Here is a 23,403-nt window from a genome sequence, read left to right as displayed (position 1 = left end):
AGCTAACGTTATTGTTAACACTGGGTCTGCGGAGGAGCACATGAAATAGGTAGTTATTCTTGAGCCTTGAAACAGTTTCTGTATCACAGCTTCAGTCCTGTATTAGCATGGTATTTCACACTCAGTCACAGAACCCAGTCTGAAAGTCATTTGAAAAGATTTCATAAGTTACCATTTTGCAGCTGCTGTTTTATGAATAAAGATCGAATAAGTCTTAGATGAAGCACATTGAGAATTTTAAACAGAATATTTGAAAATAAAATGTAGCTATTTTAAAAGGAAATTTCACTATCTACATAGGTCAAGACATGACTGGCATGACTAAGCAATATTATTCCTGATGAAGGGCTTTTGCCTGAAACGTCGATTTTCCTGCTCCTCCGATGCTGCCTGACCTGCTGTGCTTTTCCAGCAACACACTCTCGACTCTGATCTCCAGCATCTGCTATCCTCACTTTCACCTGATTAAGCAACACCTCCTCAGAAAAAGCAGTACTGCTTGAAAATAAGTGCACAAGCACAAATTCTTTGAAAAAAAAAGATTTATTTTGTTCTCTGGATACAAAAGGTTGATGGAAAAGCTAATGCAAAAATTGGTTTAAGAGTGTAACATACTTGCCCAAATTAAATATTGTGGTAAACCCAATATTGCAGTAAATTCTTCCTGGGATTAAGTCTAAATTATTAAGTTCATACTTCTTATCCATAATGTTTGCAAAACGATTTACTTTAGACTGGTGTCCCATGGATGTGCAGTACAATAGATACTTACATACCAATTTATTTCTTTCTATCTTGGTTCGATTACAAAATAAAGTATTTAAACCTTATATATTATATTAACATGTTTTTTTGTAGTAACAGAATCTGAAACTAATCTTTATTTACTAATTCATGGAGTGTAGAAAGCGTTCACTGCTTTGTACTTTGAACCATTTGTCACATGAAATCTTTGCGATGAGGAATGACTAGATGAATCACAGCAAAGATTCTCTTTAAAATTTAATGAAATATTTCTTGGAAGTGAGTTGTACCACAAAGTTTAGCCACAACAATCAAGATGGATCAAGCAACTACATTAAATTAAAAAGGAACTCACAAAGTACCATGTTAAACTTTTTTGAAGACTGCTGGAGCATTCCTTGCCTCGAACCAAGAATCTTGGGTTTCACCACGGACACATCAAAATCAAAGTGAAATGGGAATTGAAAACACACATTGAACACCACATACATGAAATGAAGTAAGTTCACTTATTCCCTCTTTTCTCAAAAAAAATCTGTTTTTTTCTGAACTGAATTGCACATCAAAAGTATACTAGCAAGGTAACATTTCAAGTAATGGACAAAATGACTTTTCTGAACCTCGTTATCACCGGAAAGTACACTTTATGCTGCTGGAAGCAGTTTCAGAACCTTCAGTAATTAAAAAAAAAGTACTAAACTTCATCCCATCTTTGGACTGAAAGTAGCAGTTAAGGTCTCCTCAAAAAGACGCCATTGAAACATGGTTTTACTGCAACATACTTGCTAAAGAAAGATCTACTTTTAAGAAATATAATTTCACTATCCAAAGGATGGACTGATAAACACACACCGTTTACCAGAATAGGTAAAGACGGCAAAACAGATTTGGCAGTAAAGGGAGTGTTTCAAATAAATAATTAATCCCAAATTGAGAATTTTCTACAACAAACTTACAGAAAATTGGGAACAGAATATTTTTGACAAACCCATTTCATCCTTTTAAAACAAAAAAACAATTTAACTACATCTGATATGCCAAAACCTTTACACGAGTCATCAAAAATCTCGTTTAAAACCGTTTTTCACTGTCCTTCATCAGTTAGTTCTTGGAGTCTTCAGACGTCTTTACCGTTCACTGAGTTTGCAGAGCTAAAACAACAGGAGGGTGCGAACGTAGGCTGACATTAGGAAATGAAAGAAGAATTTCAGAATCTGAGAGAGGGCCACTGTGCGCATGACAGCTGTGATGCAACTGCACGTGCCGATGACTGGCATTGCATTTTAACAATCTTTTAAAATAAGAAAAGGTGTCAAGTACTTTAAAAGGGTAAGCAGAATTACACCACAAAATCCCTTATTCCCTGTAAAAAGTTTGAATCAAATCTGGAAGAAATATTTTTTTAAAAAAATCTCTGCTTAATAACATGATTGTGCAGACTATATTTCCTCCAGCATCAGTACACATCTGATCGTTTGTGTCTGCTGATCACTAATTAAAACATAGCAAAGCTGGTAATGATTCTTAGAACAGTGCACAGTAATAGATTTTTAAAGCACTACAGTTCAATTACTAAGGCTAGAACATTGTGTAGTTACATAGTGTCCCTATGATTGCAGCTAGTTTACAAAGGAAACCAAATATTGGAGATGAATTCACCGGACATCTGGTGGCCAATTCCTACTGCATTCATAAGCCTTGGTCACAAATGTGACCAGAGTGCTCAATGTTTGGTAGTGTTCCAAAGATCCAAGATATTTATCATGAATGTATTTTTTTTTCAATAAATAGATAAATCAGTTACATACTAAGGCAGTGTTGCACATGCATCATTCACCATGTGGATGTGGACACCACAAAGATACATACTACCGCTGAGATTCTCAAAGAGCAAATATCCAGGGGATGAGAGGTAAAGGAGAAGATGAACCTCACTGGTCCAGCGCTTCCAGAACATTCCTCAGGCTGGTAAGGATCTGTTGAATCTCTTGGCATTTTCCCCCAGCAACACGGTCAGGGGAAGAGAAGCATGACTGGCTGGAAAAAAGCTGCAGGAAGTAGCTCTATAGGGCTAGTCATCGGTTGCATCGCTTAAAAAGTTCAAACCTCCAGCTCGTAGCTGGGGACCAGTGTCCTCATGACGTTCCTGAAGTTTCCAGGTAACTCTGTAATTTTCGAACTGTGGTTTTATCCAGTGAGCAAAGGTCAAAGTCAAATGTTGTGTTTGTGATGTGAAAATGTCCCGTTTCTTCTATGAGGTTAACGATCTAAATAAAGACAGATAAGCAACAAATTAGCTGACGTTAAATGCTGTTATTTATAACTCAACTGCAAATTCTAGTTTCAATTAAGTAGTGGTTAGTATTAATGACACCTCAGCATGTAAATACATAAACATTGGGGAAGGAATGACTCTTTGTTACTCCAGAGCTGCCCCAGGGCCACGATAGAAACCAAAAGTTTCTTTTGAAGTAGCCTTTGCTCATCATCTCTTTTCACTTCTTTAACTGATCTTTTTCTTCAGTTATATATTTGGACTGTGTACTCCAACCTCGCCCCAAAATCCCTATTCAAAGTCGACATTTATCAGACATTCATCAGCATCAGAGTTGAAAAATGTGTTGCTGGAAAAGCGCAGCAGGTCAGGCAGCATCAAAGGAACAGGAGAATTGACGTTTCGGGCATAAGCCCTTCTTTAGTCCTGAAGAAGGGCTTATGCCCGAAACGTCGATTCTCCTGTTCCTTTGATGCTGCCTGACCTGCTGCGCTTTTCCAGCAACACATTTTTCAGCTCTGATCGCCAGCATCTGCAGTCCTCACTTTCTCCTAGTTCATCAGCATCAGCAGTACTATGTAAAAACAAGGGCTGCAGATGCTGGAAACCAGAGTCTCGATTAGAGTGGTGCTGGAAAAGCACAGCAGGTCAGGCAGCATCTGAGGAGCAGGAAAATCGATGTTTTGGGCAAAAGCCCTTCATCAGGAATACAGGCAGAGTGCCTGAAGGGTGGAGAGATAAATGAGAGGAGGGTGGGGGTGGGGAGAAAGTAGCAAAGAGTACAATGGGTGGGTGGGGGAGGGGATGAAGGTGATAGGTCAGGGAAGAGGGTGGAGTGGATAGGTGGAAAAGAAGATAGGCAGGTAGGACAAGTCATGGGGACAGTGCTGAGCTGCAAGTTTGGAACTAGGGTGAGGTGGGAGAAGGGGAAATGAGGAAACTGTTGAAGTCCATATTGATGCCCTGGGGTTGAAGTGTTCCGAGGCGGAAGATGAGGCGTTCTTCCTCCAGGCATCGGGTGGTGAGGGAGCGGCAGTGAAGGAGGCCCAGGACCTCCATGTCCTCGGCAGAGTGGGAGGGGGAGTTGAAATGTTGGGCGGGTGATTGATTGATGCGGGTGTCCCAGAGATGCTCCCTAAAGCACTCTACTAGGATGCGTCCAGTCTCGCCAATGTAGAGGAGACCGCATCGGGAGCAACGGATACAATAAATGATATTGGTGGATGTGCAGGTAAAACTTTGATGGATGTGGAAGGCTCCTTTGATGCCTTGGATGGAGGTGAGGGAGGTGGTGTGGGCGCAGGTTTTGGAATTTCTGTGGTGGCAGGGGAGGGTATCAGGACAGGAGGGTGGGTGTTGGGGGGCGTGGACCTGACCAGGTAGTCACGGAGGGAACGGTCTTTGCGGAAGGCGGAAAGGGGCGGGGATGGAAATATATCCCTGGTGGTGGGGTCCGTTTGGAGGTGGCAGAAATGTGGGCGGATGATTTGGTTTATGCAAAGGTTGGTAGGGTGGAAGGTGAGCACCGGGGACGTTCTGTCCTTGTTACGGTTGGAGGGGTGGAGTCTGAGGGCGGAGGTGCGGGATGTGGACGAGATGCATTGGAGGGCATCTTTAACCACGTGGGAAGGGGTATTGTGGTCTCTAAAGGAGGAGGCCATCTGGTGTATTCTGTGGTGGAACTGATCCTCCTGGGAGTAGATACAGCTGAGGTGAGGGAATTGGGAATACTGGATGGCATTTTTGCAGGAGGTCGGGTGGGAAGAGGTGTAATCCAGGTAGCTGTGGGAGTCGGTGGGTGAGAAGAGAGGGTGAGGGAATCCAGTGAATTACTACTTCTTCTCAATAATACTTTCTTTTCTCTGACACTTTGGATTTCAGTCTCCAATATTCGTATCTACAGCATTACAGAAACAACTTTTATCATGCGGGTTATGAATTATCCAACTGCAACTTCTTTTTCTCTCTGTTTGTTTCTGAGAAAATCTAACTCTTCTGAAAATTACTCGAGGGAGGGTGGATGTCAGGAGGGGAATCTGTGGGGTGCGAAGTAAGACTCCCTCCTTGACACTGGATCCATGTGATATTTCAGTTGGATTAGATGGATTAATAGTGTGTTCTTCAGTTTCATAACAGACCCAGAGCCTTCAGAAAGGGATTAAACATCTGCAATTTTCTAATATGCTGTTGTGCTCAACTCTTGAGAAAACAGAAGGAATACATTTCACAGATTGTTAAATCAAATGTTACTGGCAAGAAGCCCTTGAAATTCAGAACTGAAATTCTATTGTAAAGTCACTGAATTTAATACAATGCTACTGTCCACATTCAGCTGACTCTGTTGCAGGATATTGAGACGCTGTGCCCACACAACTCCCCTCACCTCCATCCAAGGCCCCAAAGGATCCTTCCACATCTGACAGAAATTTACCTGTACCTTCACCAATGTCGACTATATCTATTGCACCCAGCGTGGTCTCCTCTACATCAGGGAGACAGGATGCAAACTTGCAGATCGGTTCAGAGAACATCTCTGGGACATCCGCACCAATCAACCCCTCCTCTCCATGGCTGAATACTTCAACTGCCCCTCCCAGTCCGCCAAGGATATGCAGGTCATGGGCCTCCTCCATCACCAAACCCTTACCACCCGATGCCTGGAGGAAGAACGCCTCATCTTCCACCTTGGGACCCTGCAACCACAAGGGATCAATGTGGATTTCGCCAGTTTCCTCATTTCCCCCCCCCCCCCCCTCCACATTAACCCAGTCCCAAGCCTCCAACTCGGCACCGCCCTTCTGACCAGTCCATCACCTTTCCCATCGATCCGTTCCACCCTCCTTTCTGATCTATCATCTTCATCTACCTATTGCACTATCAGCTACCTTTTCCCTAGCCCCACCCCCAACCCATTTATCTCTCAGCCCACAAGCCTCATTCCTGATGAAGGGCTTATGCCCCAGAAACGCCGATTCTCCTGCTCCTCGGATGCTGTCTACCTTTCGCAGCACACACACTCAATGCAGGATATTGAGAGTGAAGTTGAAAGTAGCTAGCTTAACACGGACAGTAGAATTTACAGCTAAAATAGTGTTGAGCTCCACAGACGTTTCTGGCACTATTTGTTTTATTGCACTGCATGAAAACGTTCCATGATTGGCTGCTTCCTCATGCACTTACTTAGCTTCCTCTTAAATATGTTCATGCTATTTGCCACAATCACTCAATAACCAATCATTGCTATGGAGCGCAGTGGAGGCTGGGACATTAAATGTCTTCAAGGCAGAGACTGATAAATTCTTGATCTCGCAAGGAATTACGGGCTATAGTGAGAGTAGCGCTGAAATGCCCATCAGCCATGATTGAATGGCAGAGTGGATTCGATGGGCTGCATGGCCTTACTTCCACTCCTATGTCTAATGGTCTTATAGACGCTAGCAAATTTCCACCACTGTAGAAGATGGAAATACTTGGGGCAATCCTTTGCTTCAAAATTGTTCTGAACGTCTAATTCGTCTGATGGTGTAAGTGTTAACTTTATAAATGGGGAACCAAGCTACAAATAGTTCATCAGGAAATCACAAGCATGACTGCAATCAATTTGCCATGCACCATCATTTCGGTAACCAGCCTGGTAAAATACACTCTAACAAACAGCGGTGTCAGCCGGAAATATAAGATGGAGAGAGGAGAACATGAAATCGGTTACCAAAAGGCTAACAGAGGATGACAGAAGCAGAAATCGCTGGAGAAACTCAGCAGCTCTAGCAGCATCTGTTGACAGAGAAAGCAGGGTTTAATGTTTTGGATCCAGTGACCATTCTTCAGAGAGAGGAGATTCCTGTGCTTCTAGAACAGAGGAAGAGTGCACAAGAACAGCAATTCAGGAAGAGAATAGCAGACCTGCGTAAGAAAGCCAGCAGTGGCAAAGTGTCCCTTCAACTGCTTTAATCTCTCAGAGCCAAGGTCCAATATCCAGGAAAATAGCTGATTGGTGACTATTTACAATCATGCCGCATGGAAACAGATCCTTTGGTCCAACTCACACATGCCAATCAGAATGACTAGGTCCATCCCAATTTGACCTAGTCCCGTTTACCATCATTTGGCCCATATCCCTCTAAACCCTTCCTATCCAAAGTTACCCCTTGGGGTCCTTTTTAAATCTTTCCTCTCTCACTTTAAACCTATGCCTTCTAGTTTTGAACTCCCCCACCATAAGAAAAAAAGACCTTGGATATTCACCCTATCCACACCCCTCATGATTTTATAAACTTCTGTAAGTCACTCCCTCCCACCCCCTCCCCATCTGTTTTTTTAAAAAAATTATTATTAGGTAGTCGCTCAGGTATTTTCCACATATCCTTTATTCTTTAACTAAGAATAAATGCCTTTCTCAGCTTTGAATGACCCAGTACCGACAGCCCACTGTGGTAAAGCATTTCATAGATTCACTACACTTGGAGAAGAAATTCCTCCTCAGCTCTGTCTTAAAGGAGTGACCCCTTGCTCAGAGATGATGCCTCGCCTTAGGCTCTCCTGTTTAGTGCCTTTTTTTGATTAGCCAAGTGGCTGAAATCAGGAGAGATTATTACAACTTAAAAAGTACACAGCTAAGAAAAACACTATTTAACATGGAAATTCATTTACTGGCCAATTCTGAGGAAGGGACACCAGACCCGAAATGTTAACGGACTTCTCGTACAGATGCTGCCAGACCTGCTGAGCTTTTTCAGCTTCTTTCCCTACCTATCTTTGTGTCATCAGCAAATGTAGCTACCATACCTCTGACCCCTTCATTGATATCAATTTCAACTGTACCACAGATCCCTGTGACATACTATTCAGGACATCCTGCCAACCTGAAAAAAACAAACATTTATCCTTTCTCTCTGCTTCCTGTTAACCAGCCAGTCTTTTAGCCATGCAGTACCATGACACCTACACCTTGAGATTTTACTTTCTGCAATAGTCTATAATATGGAACCTGAACAAATGCCTTCTGGAAATCTAATTGCAAACCATCCACTGGTTCCCCTTTATCTACAGCACAGGTTTTTCAAAGCACTTCAATAAATTTGTTAAATATGATTTCCCGCTGACAAAACCATGCTGGCTATGCCTGACCACCTTGATCTTATCCAAGTGCCCTGTCATAACATCTTTAATAATAACTTCTAACATTTCCCCAATGACAGATAAGATTGTTGTTTCGTACCTGGTCTCCTTCCCTTTTTGAACAAAGGAGTTAAATTGGCTATTTTTCATTTCAAAGGAGCCTTTCTCCAAATCTAATTTTTTTTGGGAAAATCAAAACCAACAGATCAACAATTTCATTGGTTACCTGTTGACACTAATGAGATATGTATTAGTATGGATTGAGGATTGGTTAACACACAGAAGACAGAATCGGAATTAATAGATCGTTTTAAGATTGGAAATTGGAGTGCTACAACAAACAGTCCTTGGACCTCAATTAGTTACCATCTACATGAATAACATGGTGCGGACAGATCAGAATGTATCCACATTTGCTGATAATATAAACATTGTGGAAGAGTATGCTGTGATAAGGAGATAAGGAATATGCAAAGGGTTAGATTGGTTGAGTGAGTAAGCAGAAGCTTGGCTGCTGGAGTTTAATGTAGAAAATGTGAAGTAGAAAGAATAAACTTATTTTATTTAAATGGAGGAAGATTCTAAAAAGTACATTACAGCGTGATCTTGTGCACAAAACAATTAATTACGTGCTGCAACTGCATGCTCAGTTTAAGACAGCAAATTGAATGTTGGTTTTATTGCTGGGGGGGTTAGAGTTTACAAATGGGAAAGTCTTGTTGCAACTATACAGATGCTTGTGGTGCTACAACTGGAGTACTGCTTTGGTCCGTGTTTACAAAATATACTGGCATTGGACGCAGTTCAAAAGAGATTCACTTGGCTCATTCTTGGGATAAAGGGACTTGATTTGTCAAAAACGGCTAAACAGATTAGATGTTTATTTATTAGCATCTAAAAGAATAAGGGGCGATCCTGTTTATCCATAAACATTTTATAGGGGACAGTACAATGGCTCAGTGGTTATCACTGCTGCCTCACAGCACCAGGAACCTGGGTTCGATTCCACCTTCGGGCAATTGTCTGTATGTATTTTGCATGTTCCCCGTGTCTGCGTGGATTTCCTCCAGGTGCTCTGGTCTCCTCCCACATGTCCAAAGCTGCACAGGTTAGGTGGATTGACCATGCTAAATTGTCCAGGGACAATTTAGGTAGGCTAGGTGGATTCGCCATGGAAAATGCAGGGTTACAGGGATAGGGTAAACGGGTACGTCTGGGTGGAACGCTTTTTGGAGGGTCAATGTGGACTGGGCCAGCCAAAGGACCTGTTTCCACAATGTAGGGATTCTATGTCTATGTCTTACAGGGTAGATATTGAGAAGACAGTTCCACCCAACGGGGGAATCTCAATTAGGGGAAATAATTACAGAACAGGGAGATACTCAAAGCTGAGGAGCAAAGCAATTTCTTCCCCCAGAGGATAGTGAATGCCTGCAAGTCTCTACCCAGGAAAGTTGTGGAGGCTGGATCAGTGGAAGTATTTAAAGTATTTAAAACTATTTTTGAAATCTTGAGGTGTTGAGGGCTATGAGATGGTACAAAAGATGGCCCATCCTATTTCTTTTGTTTTTTTCTGAACCAATGATTATAACCAATGTCTTTTGGTGCTTGAACACCCAATGCAGAGGAATAAGGTTTTAGATATCATCTATTGGGCTGTCCAATTGATATTGCTATCTATCCAGTAGGTAAATGCACCATGTTTACTCGAAGTGTCATAACCAAAAGATTAAGGTTCTATTCCAATAAGGACGATACGGAGAAAACAATACAGTCAGTCAAAGTCTCTCTGACACAATTACGAAACCTAAATTTGCAAAATTGGAGAATTACACAGTGCTATTTACAAGTTGAATAAAGTATTGGTATTCAAGATTTGTATCTCCATCAACTATAAGATATCTCCCCTGCAATACTTTCCAGACAATGAGACACACCAGGTTTAGAATTGTGTTACATGACGAAGTCTTCCACAGTTTCCTGCCCAGCTTTAATGGGTTCTAAGCCATTCACCTTTGTAATACTAGGACCTTACTTTTACAAGAGGTGATTCTGCATTTATTTACATGATAGCAAAATGCAAAAGTGAAGCAAAAGCATTCCCTTTATTGACTCCTTATTGATCTGAACACGACAGCAGTGTTTTTAACATGAAAGCCACTTGAATTCTGATTACAGACAAGTTACACAGAGGTGAAACAAGGCTCCATCTGAATGGCTGACACTCTTCATTTCACAGCCAATGAACACAGGAGACAACAGTGTAGATCACATTCACATATTAAATTGACTAAACTGATCTCATTAAGGAATAGTGTCACCATCATAATAATACTGAACTCATAATGCAGATTCTGAACTAATACTCCAGAGGTACAAGTTAAAATTCCACCACACACCAAGGACAAAGCCAGTCAACCTTCAGAGGTTGCAGTGGCAAGGCTCAGAGACCTTTAGCTTTGTTAGAATCCTCTTCAGATTCATGTTGGGAGCACCATCTGGTCAGCACATAAGTGACACTTCCCTGCCACTGGGCAAGTATGGGATGCCTGTAGGTCTTCAGATATTTAAAGACCTGCCAGACCAAGCACCAGCTCCACCTCAAGCAGAGGATGACAATCCTACCATCTTGGCTATGAATGATTTTCTGAAAATGGACAGATAGGCAGGGAGGTTCATCAATAGTTTGCAAACTGGATTGAAAGATGGACAAGTCCCAATAGTGTCAGGACGGAGTCTGCTGCAGAAGATGCTCGCACATATTGCAGCTGTGACATCGACGTGGCATGGTGCTGTAGGTCCACACCCTTGACTATTCAGCTCTTAAATTGTGACCAGCTGCTCCACTCACCCAGTGCATTAAAAATGCAATGCAGGACCGAGAAGCTGAAGTAAGTTAACACTGAAGACCATGTGGCTAAAACGCAATAACAATCCATAGAGGCCAACTTCCAACTTCCAAATAAACACCAAGTGTGGTAGTGTGGAGAAAAATGATGCCAAGAGGCAGAGGATGCCCGAGAGGCACGTGTTCTGTGTTAAAGGTGACCTAGCAGATGCAAATGAGCTTTAAAGTAAATTCCTGAAGGGTTGACGTTCTAAAAGAGTTGGTACTAATGTACATTTATGTGGGTGAGGCGGGTGTTTTGCCAACGCCAACTGGCAAGGATGAAAGCTGGGGAAGACTGGTGTCCGTGGAGTATGCAGGAGTGTTTGTGGTGAAGTCAGGGTTGGATGAGGACCTGGACAATCAATGAGCTACAGCTGCCAGGTATTGGCTCCAACCTTCATGTTGGGAATTGGTGGCATCTGGCTTCTCGTCGAAGGAGAGGAGAATTGGAAGTAGCACATTAATCAGGTGATGTGGGCTAACAATGAGATTTAAATGCATGGAAATAAGGCAGTCACCACTTAATAGTGTGGGTCTGAAGTTGTAGTTTTCAAATCAAGGAAGAGAAAACATTGGGAGTTCTTTTCTTGATGCTGAGGTTCTATTTCTGATGCATTTTCCTCACGGAGAGGAAATGTTCTGGCCCGAGTGTTGATCATGAAGTTGAGACTGCTATAAAAATACGTTTAGCTCAAAGGTGCCCTTTAGAGAAGATAATTTGTCAGTCTTACTTTTGAGTACAGATCCACAGCCACATAGTTGACTCTGAGCTGAGCTCTGAATCTCAATCTCATGTGATGAAGGTACAGATTATCATAGTGTGAAAACCCATGTTCTAAAGTGGACAGAACCATGTATAGTTTAAAGTCTGATTTGAATTTTTTTAAAAATTGCGCTTTAAAATGGAGGATCCTAGTCTTGGTATCATGTCGGTTTGCTTGAAAAGTGTTACCTGGGGAGAGTCTGATCTTTGTTGGCACATGCACCTAAGTATGGATTTACAATCTTGGGGTACATCTTGAGAGGAAATAACAAATGGCACCCAAGATGCCCTGTGACATGGGGAGAGACAGAAGCAAGTTCTTAGAAAAGCAGAGTGTGTTGTTTCTTTTAGACAGAAGTTGGTCATTCAGAGTGAAAATGCTTCTCACTGTAGCAATACAGTTTAGCAGTCTTCAAAATAATTCGAGCTACAAAAATAAATTCCCCAAGTGGTTTCATGCCAGTGACAGTGAAGCTTCAGGAACAGCCAGCTAAGGAAGAGGAGATTTTGGAATTCATGTTAAGAAATCAGTCAAAATGAAACAAGCTGTGCTGGCAATTTAAGGGTCTCAGGAAGAGACATTCATAAAGATAGAGCATCGAGTCAATGCAGAAAATTATCAAAAAGAATCCAAACACAACCATGCCGACTGAAGGAGGAACTGGAGGCAAGGATAGGCCTCACCAAGATTTGAATATCCCTTTGGCAGATCACTTGTTAGATCTTTCCAATCAGAAAATGGCCCATTTATGCCCATTCTTTTTTCATGAATCAACCTTCTATCTATACCAATGTGCTCCCCCTATTTGATGTTGCACCTTAGTGAATACCTTGTAGATCTCTGTCTACAATACAACCACAATACAAGAGCATGTTAGCTCCTCAAAGAACTACAATAAATTGGTTAAACATTATTTGTTTCATAAAACCATGCTGACTCTGCCTGATTGCCCTGAGTTGTTTTTTTTCCCCCTTGAAGTACCCAGCTACAATATATTTAAAAACATTTTCTAACATTTTTTCTCAGATCGATCTTAAGCTAACTGGCTCTGGCCTGTAAGTTCCTGCTTTCTCTGTCTCTTCCATTTTGAAGAAAGGACTTACATTTGCTCTTTTCCAATCAAATGGATACTTCCCCACATGTTGGAAATTTTGAAAATTGAAGCCAATGCATAACATCTCACTGACTGATTCTAGGAAGAACCATCACCCCAGGGGATGAAGTCCATGAAGACCCAGAGATTTGTCAGCGCAGCAGCTCCAACTATCACTTTAGTGAATTTTCCAGAGTTTCCCCCCTCCTTTCCATTCCATGAATTCCACACATTTCTGGAATATTATTCATATCCTCTATATTTATGATTTAGGCAAAATATGCATCCAATTCATCCACCAGCTCTGAAATTTTCCATTAATTTGCTAGGCACACTTTGACGGACTAATGCTCATTTTGCTTACTCTTTTGAAAAGATTTTCTATAGAAACTCTCACAAACTGCTTTTACAGTTCTAGTGAGCTTTTTCTTGCATTCAAATTTCTCTCTGCTTAATAATCTATTGGACATCATGCATATCTAACAATGAGATACTGGCGATGTCACATCAAAGAATTGCCTGCATGCTAAATGAGAGAGAATATGAAGGCAAGTCATATAAATTGGCTGAGGTGAATTGGGAAACGCATTAAAAGGCAGTACTGTACATAAGCAATGGATAGTCTTTAAAAGAATCATGACATGATTTACAGCAACTAAGTTAAAAATCACATGGCACTAGCCTATAGTCCAAATAAACCTTTTGGACTATAACCTGACGTCACGTGATTTTTAACTTTGTCCACCCTAGTCCAACACCGGCACCTCCACATCTTTACAGTAACTATACGTTCCTTCAGGATAAAAAGAACTCAAAATGATCAGTTAATTGTGAAAGCAAACTCAGACAAACTAACATCTTGCATTCACTATTAACTCAGGCAGCATATATGGTTTTAATATATGTCCAGCGAAAGCCTGAAGGTTCCCCTTTTGAAACCAGTGGAGATTCATTTTGTTTCAGAACCAAACACTTCCTCACAAGGAGGTTTGCTCCTAAAATTGTGAAGTACAGCACTTTCATTAAAAAGTATCAGTATTTCAACTTAGCTTAAACAACAAGACTGGGGTTCATGTGGCAGTGTTCCTATCTCTGAGCCAAGAGGTCCAGGTTCAAGTCCCACTTGTTCCAGAGGCATGTAATGGCATCCCTGAACAGACTGGTTAGTAAATATCTTTAAAAAGCAAGACTGCCAAAAATACCATTTATTTGATTTGAGGGCAACTTCTCTTTGTTGGTAGGCAGGATAGAACACAGACGCAAGTGGAACAGCACATATTTCAGTGTCGAAAGTGTGTAGTGCTGGAAAAGCACAGGTCATGCAGCATCAGAGGAGGAGAATCTAATCTAATCGTGTTGACTGCTTTTGTAATATGTCAATCTGGTCCACAAGGGGAGGCCACTGAAGAACATTGCAGTAGACTGTGTGCCTGTCCCATTTGGTTCTATGAGCATGACTGAATCAGAATGCCCTGTAATAACAGAAACATGCCCATTCAAAATTAACCATCTATTTTTTGCCAGATATTAATCCCATGACCTGTGAGTCGACAACGGACTCTTCACTCTTTCGATTGGCTGTTTTCCATTAGAATGACTGGTCAGTTCTTACATCTGGCTACAATGAAAGTGAACAATTTCAAACAGTTCAGAAGCAATCAACATTTTACTGGTTGGGAAAATCCCTGGCCATAGAGATATTTAGCACAGAAACAGACCCTTCAGTCCAACTGATCCATACCAACCAGATATCCTAACCTAATCTAGTCCCATTTGCCAGCACTTGGCCCATATCCTGCTAAACCCTTCCTGTTTATATACCCATTCAGATGCCTTTCAAATGTAGTAATTGTAGCAGCCTCCACCACTTCCTCTGGCAGCTCATTTCATATGCACACCACCCTCTGTGTGAAAAAGGTTTGTCCCTTGGGTCTCTTAAATCTTTCCCCTCTCACCGTAAATCTATGCCCTCTAGTTTTGGACTTCCCTTCCCTGTGGAAAAGACCTTGTCTATTTACCCTATCCATGGCCCTCGTGATTTTATAAACCTCAATAACCTCAGCCTCTGATGCTCCAAGGAAAACAGCCTCAGCCAAATCAGCCTCTCCCTATAGCTCAAACCTGCCAACCCTGGCAACATTCTTGTAAATCTTTTCTGAACCCTTTCAAGTTTCACAACATCCTTCCTATAACAGGAAGACCAGAACTGCACGCAGTATTCCAAAAGTGGCCTGACCAATGTCCTGTACAGCCACAACATGACCTTCCAACGCCAATACTCAATGCTCTGACTGATAAAGGAAAGCATACCAAATGCGTTCTTCACTAACCTATCTCCCTGCGACTCCACTTTCAAGGAGCTATGAACCTGCACTCCAAGGTCTCTCTCTGTTCAGCAACACTCCATAGGACCTTACCATTAAGTGTATAAGTCCTGCTAAGATTTGCCTTTCCAAAATGCAGCATCTCAGTCTTTGCCTTTCCAAATACATGTAAATCTGTCCCTCAGGACTTCCTCCAATAACTTGCCCACCATTGATGTCAGGCTCACCAGTCTGTAGCACCCTGGCTTTTCCTTACCACCTTTATTAAACAGTGGCACCACATTAGCCAATCTCCAGTCTTCCGGCATCTCACCTGTGACTATCCATGACACAAATATCTCTGCAAGGGGGCCAGCAATCACTTCCCTAGCTTCTCTCAGAGTTCTTGGGTACATCTGAACAGGTCCTGGGGATTTATCCACTTAGATGCATCTTAAGCTGTCCAGCACCACCTCCTCTGTAAATATGGTCATTGTTCAAGATTTTTATTTCCCACATTCTATATCTTCCATATCCTTCTCCACAGTAAACACTGTTGCAAAGTACTCATTTAGTATCGCCTCTATCTGAGGTGCCACACACGGGTGACCTTGCTGATCTCTTTAAGGGCCCCTATTCTCTCCTTAGTTACCCTTTTGTCCTTCATGTATTTGTCAAATCCCTTTGGATTTTGCTTAACCTTATTTGCCAAAGCTCTCTCATGTTCTATGGGATTGCTTATAGATAGATTCCCAGGAATATCATCCCTAATTACAGCCGTAATGTTATCCCTTTTATGCCCTCCTGATTTCCCTCTGAAGTATACTCCTACTGCCTACATACTCTTCTAGGGAAATCACTCCATCTCTCTTGTCTATACCGGACATATGCTTCCTTCTTATTCTTGACCTAAACCTCAGTTTCTCTAGTCATCCAGCATTCCCTACACCTACCAGCCTTTCCTTTCACCCTAACAAGAATATACTTTCGCTGGAGTTTCGTTCTCTCATTTCTGAAGGCTTCCCATTTTCCAGTCGTCCCTTTACCTGCGAACATCTGCCCCCAATCAGCTTTTAAAAGTTCTTGGATCAGTGGTGCTGGAAGAGCACAGCAATTCAGGCAGCATCCGAGGACAGGCAAAATCGACGTTTCGGGCAAAAGCCCTTCATCAGGAATAAAAGTTCTTGCCTAATACCGTCAAACTTAGCCTTCCTCCAATTCAGATGTTTAATTTTTGGATTTAATTTTTAAATCCAATCTATCCATTACTACTTTAAAACTAACAAAATTATGGTCGCTTGCCCCAAAGTGCTCCCTCACTGACACCTCAGTCACCTGCCTTATTTCCCAAGAGTAGGTCAAGTTTTGAATCTTCTCTAGTAGGTACATCTACATACTGAATCAGAAAATGTTCGTTTACATACCTGAACAAATTCCTCTCCATCCAAGCCCTTAACATTATGGCAGTTGCAGTCTATGTTTGGAAAGTTAAAATCCCCTACCATAACCACCCTATTATTCTTCCAGATAACTGAGATGTTCTAACATATTTGCTTCTCAATTTCCTGCTGACTGTTTGGCGGTCTACCGTACAATCCCAATACAGTGATCATCCCTTTCTTATTTCTCAGTTCCATCCAAATAACTTCCCTGGACGTATTCCCAGGAATATCCTCCCTAGATACAGCCGTGATGTTACACCTAATCAAAAATGCCACTCACCCTCTTGTCTTGCCCTCCCTTTTGATCCTTCCTATAGGATCTATAGCGTGGGCCACTAAGCTGTCAGTCCTGTCCATCCCTGAGCCACGTCTCTGTAATTGCTATGATATCCCAGTCTCATGTTCCGAACCAGGTCTTGAGTTCAACTGCCTTACTTGATAGGCCTCTAGCATTGATAAATTATATTGTATTTGTTTCAGTCTTAGCTCATTCTCTGCTTTGTTCCTGCCTGCCCGGTCTGTTTGACTTACACCTGGTCCCAACTGTACCAGTCTCAGACTGATCTCTTTCCACATTGTCTCCTGGGGTCTCTCCCCCCCCACCCCCAACACCCTTAGGAGTTTAAATCCTGCTGAGCAGCTCTGGCATATCTCCCTGCCAATGCAGCAGTCCCCTTCCAATTTAGGTGTCTGTCTTTCTTATACAGGTCACTACTACCCCAGAAAGCATTCTAGTGATCCAGAAGTAGGACTCCTTCTCCCCTGCACCAGCTCGTCAGCCATGCATTCATCTGCTCTTACCCTTCCATTTCTACCCTCACTAGCTCATGGCACTGGGAGTAATCCAGATATTACCACCGTCCAGGACCTACTTTTTAAACTCCTGCCTTACTTCCTATATTCTTTCCTCAGAATCGCATCTTTTTTACTTCCTATGTCATTAGTTTCAATGTGTACAACAACCTCCTGCTGATCCTGCTCCCTGTGAGAATATTCTGCACTCTCTCCAAAATATCGTTGATCCTAGCTCCAGGGAAGCAAAGCACCATTCTGATGGCTCACTGTCAACTGCAAAACCGCCTGTCTGTGCCTCCGACTAGACAGTCCCCTATTACAATCAATTGCTTGGAACATGGCGTACCCCTCATAACATTAGAGCCAGTCTCAAAATCAGAAACCTGGCTGTCAGTGCTACATTCCCCTGAGAGTCCATCACCCCCTACATTTTCCAAAACACAATATAGGTTTGAAATGGGGATAACCATAGGAGACTCCTGCACTACCTGCCTCCCTCATCTTCCTTTCTTGGAGATGACCCACCTACCGACTGTATCTTTGTATATCCCCCTTCCTGCAATTGCCATCCATCACCCGTCTCCCCCAGTTTCTGTAAATTCTAACTGCCTCTAACTGCCACTCCAACTGATCCATGCAATCCAGTAGGATTCACAACCAAAGACACTTCCTGCAGACATAATCACCAACATGGAAACTCTCCTTCGTCTCCCACATCCAACAGGAAGAGCACATCACTCTGCTAAAGGCCATCTTTGCACCTTAATCTACAGACCCAAAAAATAGCACAGTCTCACTGTTCCAGGCTAGCTTAAAACCTATGTTTTTATATTTTTAAAGTTTAATCAAGAGACAGATCTCAATAACAACACTGAATAAAAAAAAAATTCCATGCACTGTTGTAGATTATAAAAGAAAACCAGTAAGGTTACACTTCAAACACTATCCACTTAGCTGCTCCCTTGCGGTGAGCTCCCACACACAGGTTTCTCCAAGGTCAGCTGTGAATTCTGCTGTTTATTTTTCTTAGAATGAACTCCAATGTCCAGAGATACTTGAAAATAGACAGCATAGTCAGTAGCTATGCAGGTTAAGCTGGGTCAGGCAGCAGTGCAGGTTTCGCTCTCCTTTTGAATCACTTCCCATGTGGTCACTGCCCTTTAATCTGTCTTCCTCCTTTTTGAAATGCTGTTGTTTTGATCATTCCTCCCCCCCCCAACCACCAAAATATGGTGCAGAACAATGCTACAGCTTATAAAACAGTAAATACTGTTCCTAGAATTTGAGGAACTGAGCTCCAACACTGAAAATACGCCAAAAAGGAGCTGTTCTTACAACCACAATTTTGTCTGATCCTCCATTTGGAATTAGAATGATTATTAGAATGATCTTGAGTTCACAGCCATGATACAGTGGAAACCAATCAGAAAAAGCCTCAACTGAAGTAGTATACATTTTGGCGCCAGAACCTGGCATTCATTAATAGCGTATCAAGTCAGAATCTTTGCTGCTCAAATGAAATCATGAACAGTTTGAACAAATGAGTTGGCATATCACACTGAAGAAAATATTTATCCCTCCACCACCAAACTCCCCTATGATACAGAGATGATGTGGAGCTGCTGGTGTTGGACTGGGGTGGACAAAGTCAGAAGTCACATGACACCAGGATATCGTCCAAAAGATTTATTTGAAATCACAAGCTTTTGAAGCGCTGCTCCGTCATCAGCTAATGTGATTTTATTGGTCAGAGCATTGAGTACAGGAGTTGGGAGGTCATGTTGTGGCTGACCAGGACAATGTTAGGTCACTTTTGGAATATTACGTGCAATTCTGGTCTCCTTCCTATTGGAAGGATGTTGTGAAACTTGAAAGGGTTCAGAAAAGATTTACAAGAATGTTGCCAGGGTTGGAGGATTTGAGCTACAGGGAGAGGCTGAATAGGCTGGGGTTGTTTTCCCTGGAACGTCGGAAGCGGAGGGGTGACCTTCTTGAAGTTTACAAAATCATGAGGGGGCATGGATAGGATAAATCAATAAGTTCTTTACCTTGGGGTGGAGGAGTCCAGAACTAGAGGGATAGGTTTATGGTGAAAGGGGAAAGATATAAAAGAGACCTAAGGGGCAACTTTTTCACTCAGAGTGGTGCGAGTATGGAATGAACTGCCAGAGGAAGTGGTGGAGGCTGGTACAATTGCAACATTTAAAAGGCATTTGGACGGGTACATGAATAGGAAGGGTTTGGAGGGATATGGGCCGGGTGCTGGCAGGTGGGACTAGATTGGGTTGGAATATCTGGTCGGCATGGACAAGTTGGACTGAAGGGTCTGTTTTCAGGCTGTACATCTCTATGACTCTATGTTGGACTATAACCTGATGTCGTGTGACTTCTGGCTTTTACTAGATAGAGAAGTAGTACACAAAGAACATAGATATTATGTTCAAGAACAGAAGGGAAACATGTAAAAATGGAGAAGGAATGCCAAGTGGTGAAAAATAACAACTGGGAAACTGGTAAGATGCTTGTGATCCTTATTAAATTCTCAGGTGCAACTACAGGATTGTAAAACTTGGCGAGTTTCTCTTTTAGAATCAATCCTTAGATGTGGAATAAAATCAGACAATTTGTGTAATAGTTAAATATGTGTCTTAAGAGGAGTGTTACCTGTTGTAGTATGTGCCGTTCACGAAGTGTCATTAGCCGTCGATGAAGCTCAACCAACTCATCCAGATATGCCTGAGGACAAATTTCCAATGAAGAATTATTATTCTGACACCTTTTTAGCATGCCCGAAATGAAAATATAAAATGCTGTTCAGCTACCCCAATGCATTTTGTCTCTCACCAGTTACACTCTTGAAGATTAACATGTTGTCAAAGATCATACTTGGCATGCAAAAAAAATGTTTTATAATCAGCTGCACGATCTCGGATGGTCCTCAATTTGGGATCTGCACAGATAAAACCAACTTCATATTTGAGATATTGTGCGCTTTTTGTCAAAATTCAACTGGAGAGATTCCATGTCTCTTATTGGGAAAAAAACGTTTTTCTGATGTTTGCTTGATTTGCACACGTTCACATGTTTCAGAATCCTGCAAAACATCTGAAATAATTTTGCAATATTCCCAAACTACCTTGTGCTAACTTACATTACAGTTATCGACTAATTGAAACGATCACTCTTTGCACTACTTATTGTGGTTAAGGCAATTCACAATGAATGAACTAAATCTGTACAGAAAATAAGTGAGGGGAATATTTTCCTCAACATACACCACTACCCACAAATTTGTCGGTTAATAAAAAGTATATCATAAAATTTACAGTGGAAGTCTTTCAGTAAGCTTTCCTTAAAAAAAACAAGATTAATTCAGCATGAAATGCATAAAAACAAGAAAGAGAATGTTGAAAAGTAACATTGGACAAGGGAGAATAATTATAAAGATACTAATTTCAGTTGATATAGTTTACTGTTCGGAGGTTTCAAGACTGGCCCATGATTTCCAAAGGAAAAATCAACATTAAATTGGAACATTTGATTTTAGAGAATAGAAACAAAGCAGGAGTAGACACTTCGCACCTGCTCTGTCATTGAAGTGGATCACAACTGATCACCAAACTTCATACCCTGCAGCCATTTGCACCCCTTAGCCACAAGAACTATAACTAACTCCTTCTTGAAGATATTCAATGCTTTGGCCTCAACCCACTTTCTGTGCAGAGAATTCACCACTGTCTGGGGAAAGAAATTTCTCCTCATTTCAAAATGGCCTACCTTGTATTCTTAAACTGAGTCCTGGTATTGGAGTTCTCCATCATTGGGAACATCCTTCACATCACCTTCCAGATTCCGTGAATCATGTTCACATGATAGTTCCCTTGGTATGTTGCTGGACGGTGAAAGGCATTTTATTTTATGTCATTTATAGTACATAGACCAGTAATCTGTGAAAAATGTAACATCCAGGCAAGTGCTTCCAATGGATTGCTATATGCAACTGTTTTAATCAGCTACGTTCAACAGTGCTTAGGTATGAAGATGCAGGTTCTTGCAAGTTGTTACTCAGAACAGAGTCAGGAGGATGGAGGGATGAGTGGACTGCTTTGGGTTGCTGGTGAGTAAGAGACTTCAGGAGCAAGGTGAAGAGGCAACACGCCTTTATCCTGAAGGTGTTAGTCTAGAGTGTGTTTGTTACCCACATTTACCTCCAGTTAATTTATATTCCAATTCCAATTAGAATTATGTATATATTAAATATATACATGGGCGGCACGATGGCTCAGTGGTTAGCACTGCTGCCTCACAGCACCAGGGACCCGGGTTCGATTCCAGCCTCGGGCGACTGCCTGCGTGCATTTGGCACATTCTCCTCGTGTCTGTGTGGGTTGCCTCTGGGTGCTCAGATTTCCTCCCACAATCCAAAGATGTGCAAGCCAGGTGAACTGGCCATGCTAAATTTCCCCATAATGTTCAGGGATGTGTAAGTTAGTCAGGGGTTAACGTAGAGTAATAGGGTAGGATACTCAGAGCTGAAGGGCCTGTTTCCACACTGTAGGGATTCTGATTCTAAAGATTGCATTACTAATTTAACTTTGCCAAGTCTACTGTTTGTTCGAACCTTGGAATCTTGTGGCTTCCGTCTCTTATTAAGTACATGGGATCTCTCTTTTAAGTGTTATAACATGAGATGTGTCATGGCGTTAAATATAGTTTGGACCTAGGATTATGTTTGGGTTCATGGACAGTACTGACTGTAACTAAAATTTTGAACAGTCAAATATAGTAATCCTCCAAAACTTCATTCCCATGGAAAGCTATAAAATTCCAAACAGGGCTAGACAGGATAAATGCAGGATAGATGTTCCCAACGTCCAGCAACACCAGGAGACACAGTCTAAGGATACAGGGTAAGCTATTTAGGGCTGAGATGAGGAGAAATTTCTTCACCCTGAGACAGGTGAGCCCACATCAATTGCTTTAAACTGGAACAGTTTATTATTAGTTCAGAAACCCCCAGTCGCGCGAATCATTCACTTTATGCCTCCTACAAATAAGTAAAAGTACCCAGAAAAGGAAGACGGAGAAACAGTGTTTTGATCAACAAAAGGATCTTCTCGGTGAACAAACACTGAACTGCCTTCCCGAGCGAGTGCGTGTAGAGCGAGTGCGTGTAGAGCGAGTGCGCGTAGAGCGAGTGCGCGTAGACATATATAGTGTGTGTATATATAGAGTGTGTGTAAATATATAGAGTGTGTATAAATATATAGTGTGTGTATATAGTGTGTAGTGTGTGTATATAGTGTGTATATATAGTGTGTGTATATATAGTGTGTGTGTATATATATAGTGTGTGTATATAGTATATATATAGTGTGTATATAGTATATATATAGTGTGTATATAGTATATATAGTGTGTATATAGTATATATAGTGTGTAGAGTGTGCGTATATAGTGTGTGTATATAGTGTGTATATACATTATATACACACACTATATATGAGTGTATGTGTAAATATATAGAGTGTATGTGTAAATATATAGAGAGTGTGTGTATATAATGTGTAGTGTGTGTGCATATATATATATATATAGAGTATGTGTGTGTATATATAGTGAGTGTGTGTGTGTATAGTATGTAGTGCGTGCGTCGGGTGGGGTGGGTGGGGTGTGCGTGCGTCGCGTGGGTGGGTGGGGTGTGCGTCGCGTGGGTGGGTGGGTGGGTGGGGTGTGCGTGCGTCGCGTGGGTGGGTGGGATGTGTGTGCGTGCGTCGCGTGGGTGGGTGGGTGGGTGGGGTGTGCGTGCGTCGCGTGGGTGGGTGGGTGGGTGGGTGGGTGGGGTGTGCGTGCGTCGCGTGGGTGGGTGGGTGGGTGGGTGGGTGGGGTGTGCGTGCGTCGCGTGGGTGGGTGGGTGGGTGGGTGGGGTGTGCGTGCGTCGCGTGGGTGGGTGGGTGGGTGGGGTGTGTGTGCGTGCGT

The 23,403-nt window shown here is 42.1% G+C and overlaps 1 protein-coding gene across 3 annotated transcripts in view; it reads right to left on the bottom strand.

Moving 5' to 3' along the window:
- Positions 1 to 524: 524 nt before the first annotated feature.
- Positions 525 to 23,403, bottom strand: part of mllt3 (MLLT3 super elongation complex subunit) — a 233,313-nt gene continuing 210,434 nt past the window's right edge. For all 3 annotated transcript variants that reach the window (XM_043719014.2, XM_043719024.2, XM_087994580.1), the window contains 2 exons: positions 20,089 to 20,160; positions 525 to 3,011 (listed from right to left, as the gene is read on the bottom strand). In XM_043719014.2, coding sequence (XP_043574949.1) covers positions 2,880 to 3,011; positions 20,089 to 20,160 — 204 coding nt within the window. In that variant the 3' untranslated portion in view covers positions 525 to 2,879. The remainder of the gene's footprint in view (positions 3,012 to 20,088; positions 20,161 to 23,403) is intronic.

Source organism: Chiloscyllium plagiosum, unplaced genomic scaffold (assembly GCF_037043375.1).
Source record: "Chiloscyllium plagiosum isolate Xiang-an unplaced genomic scaffold, Cpla_swu_hap1 HiC_scaffold_2, whole genome shotgun sequence".
Taxonomy (NCBI): Eukaryota; Metazoa; Chordata; class Chondrichthyes; order Orectolobiformes; family Hemiscylliidae; genus Chiloscyllium; species Chiloscyllium plagiosum.
Note: the sequence above shows the minus strand (reverse complement) of the source record. Positions and strands in the feature narration are given on the sequence as shown.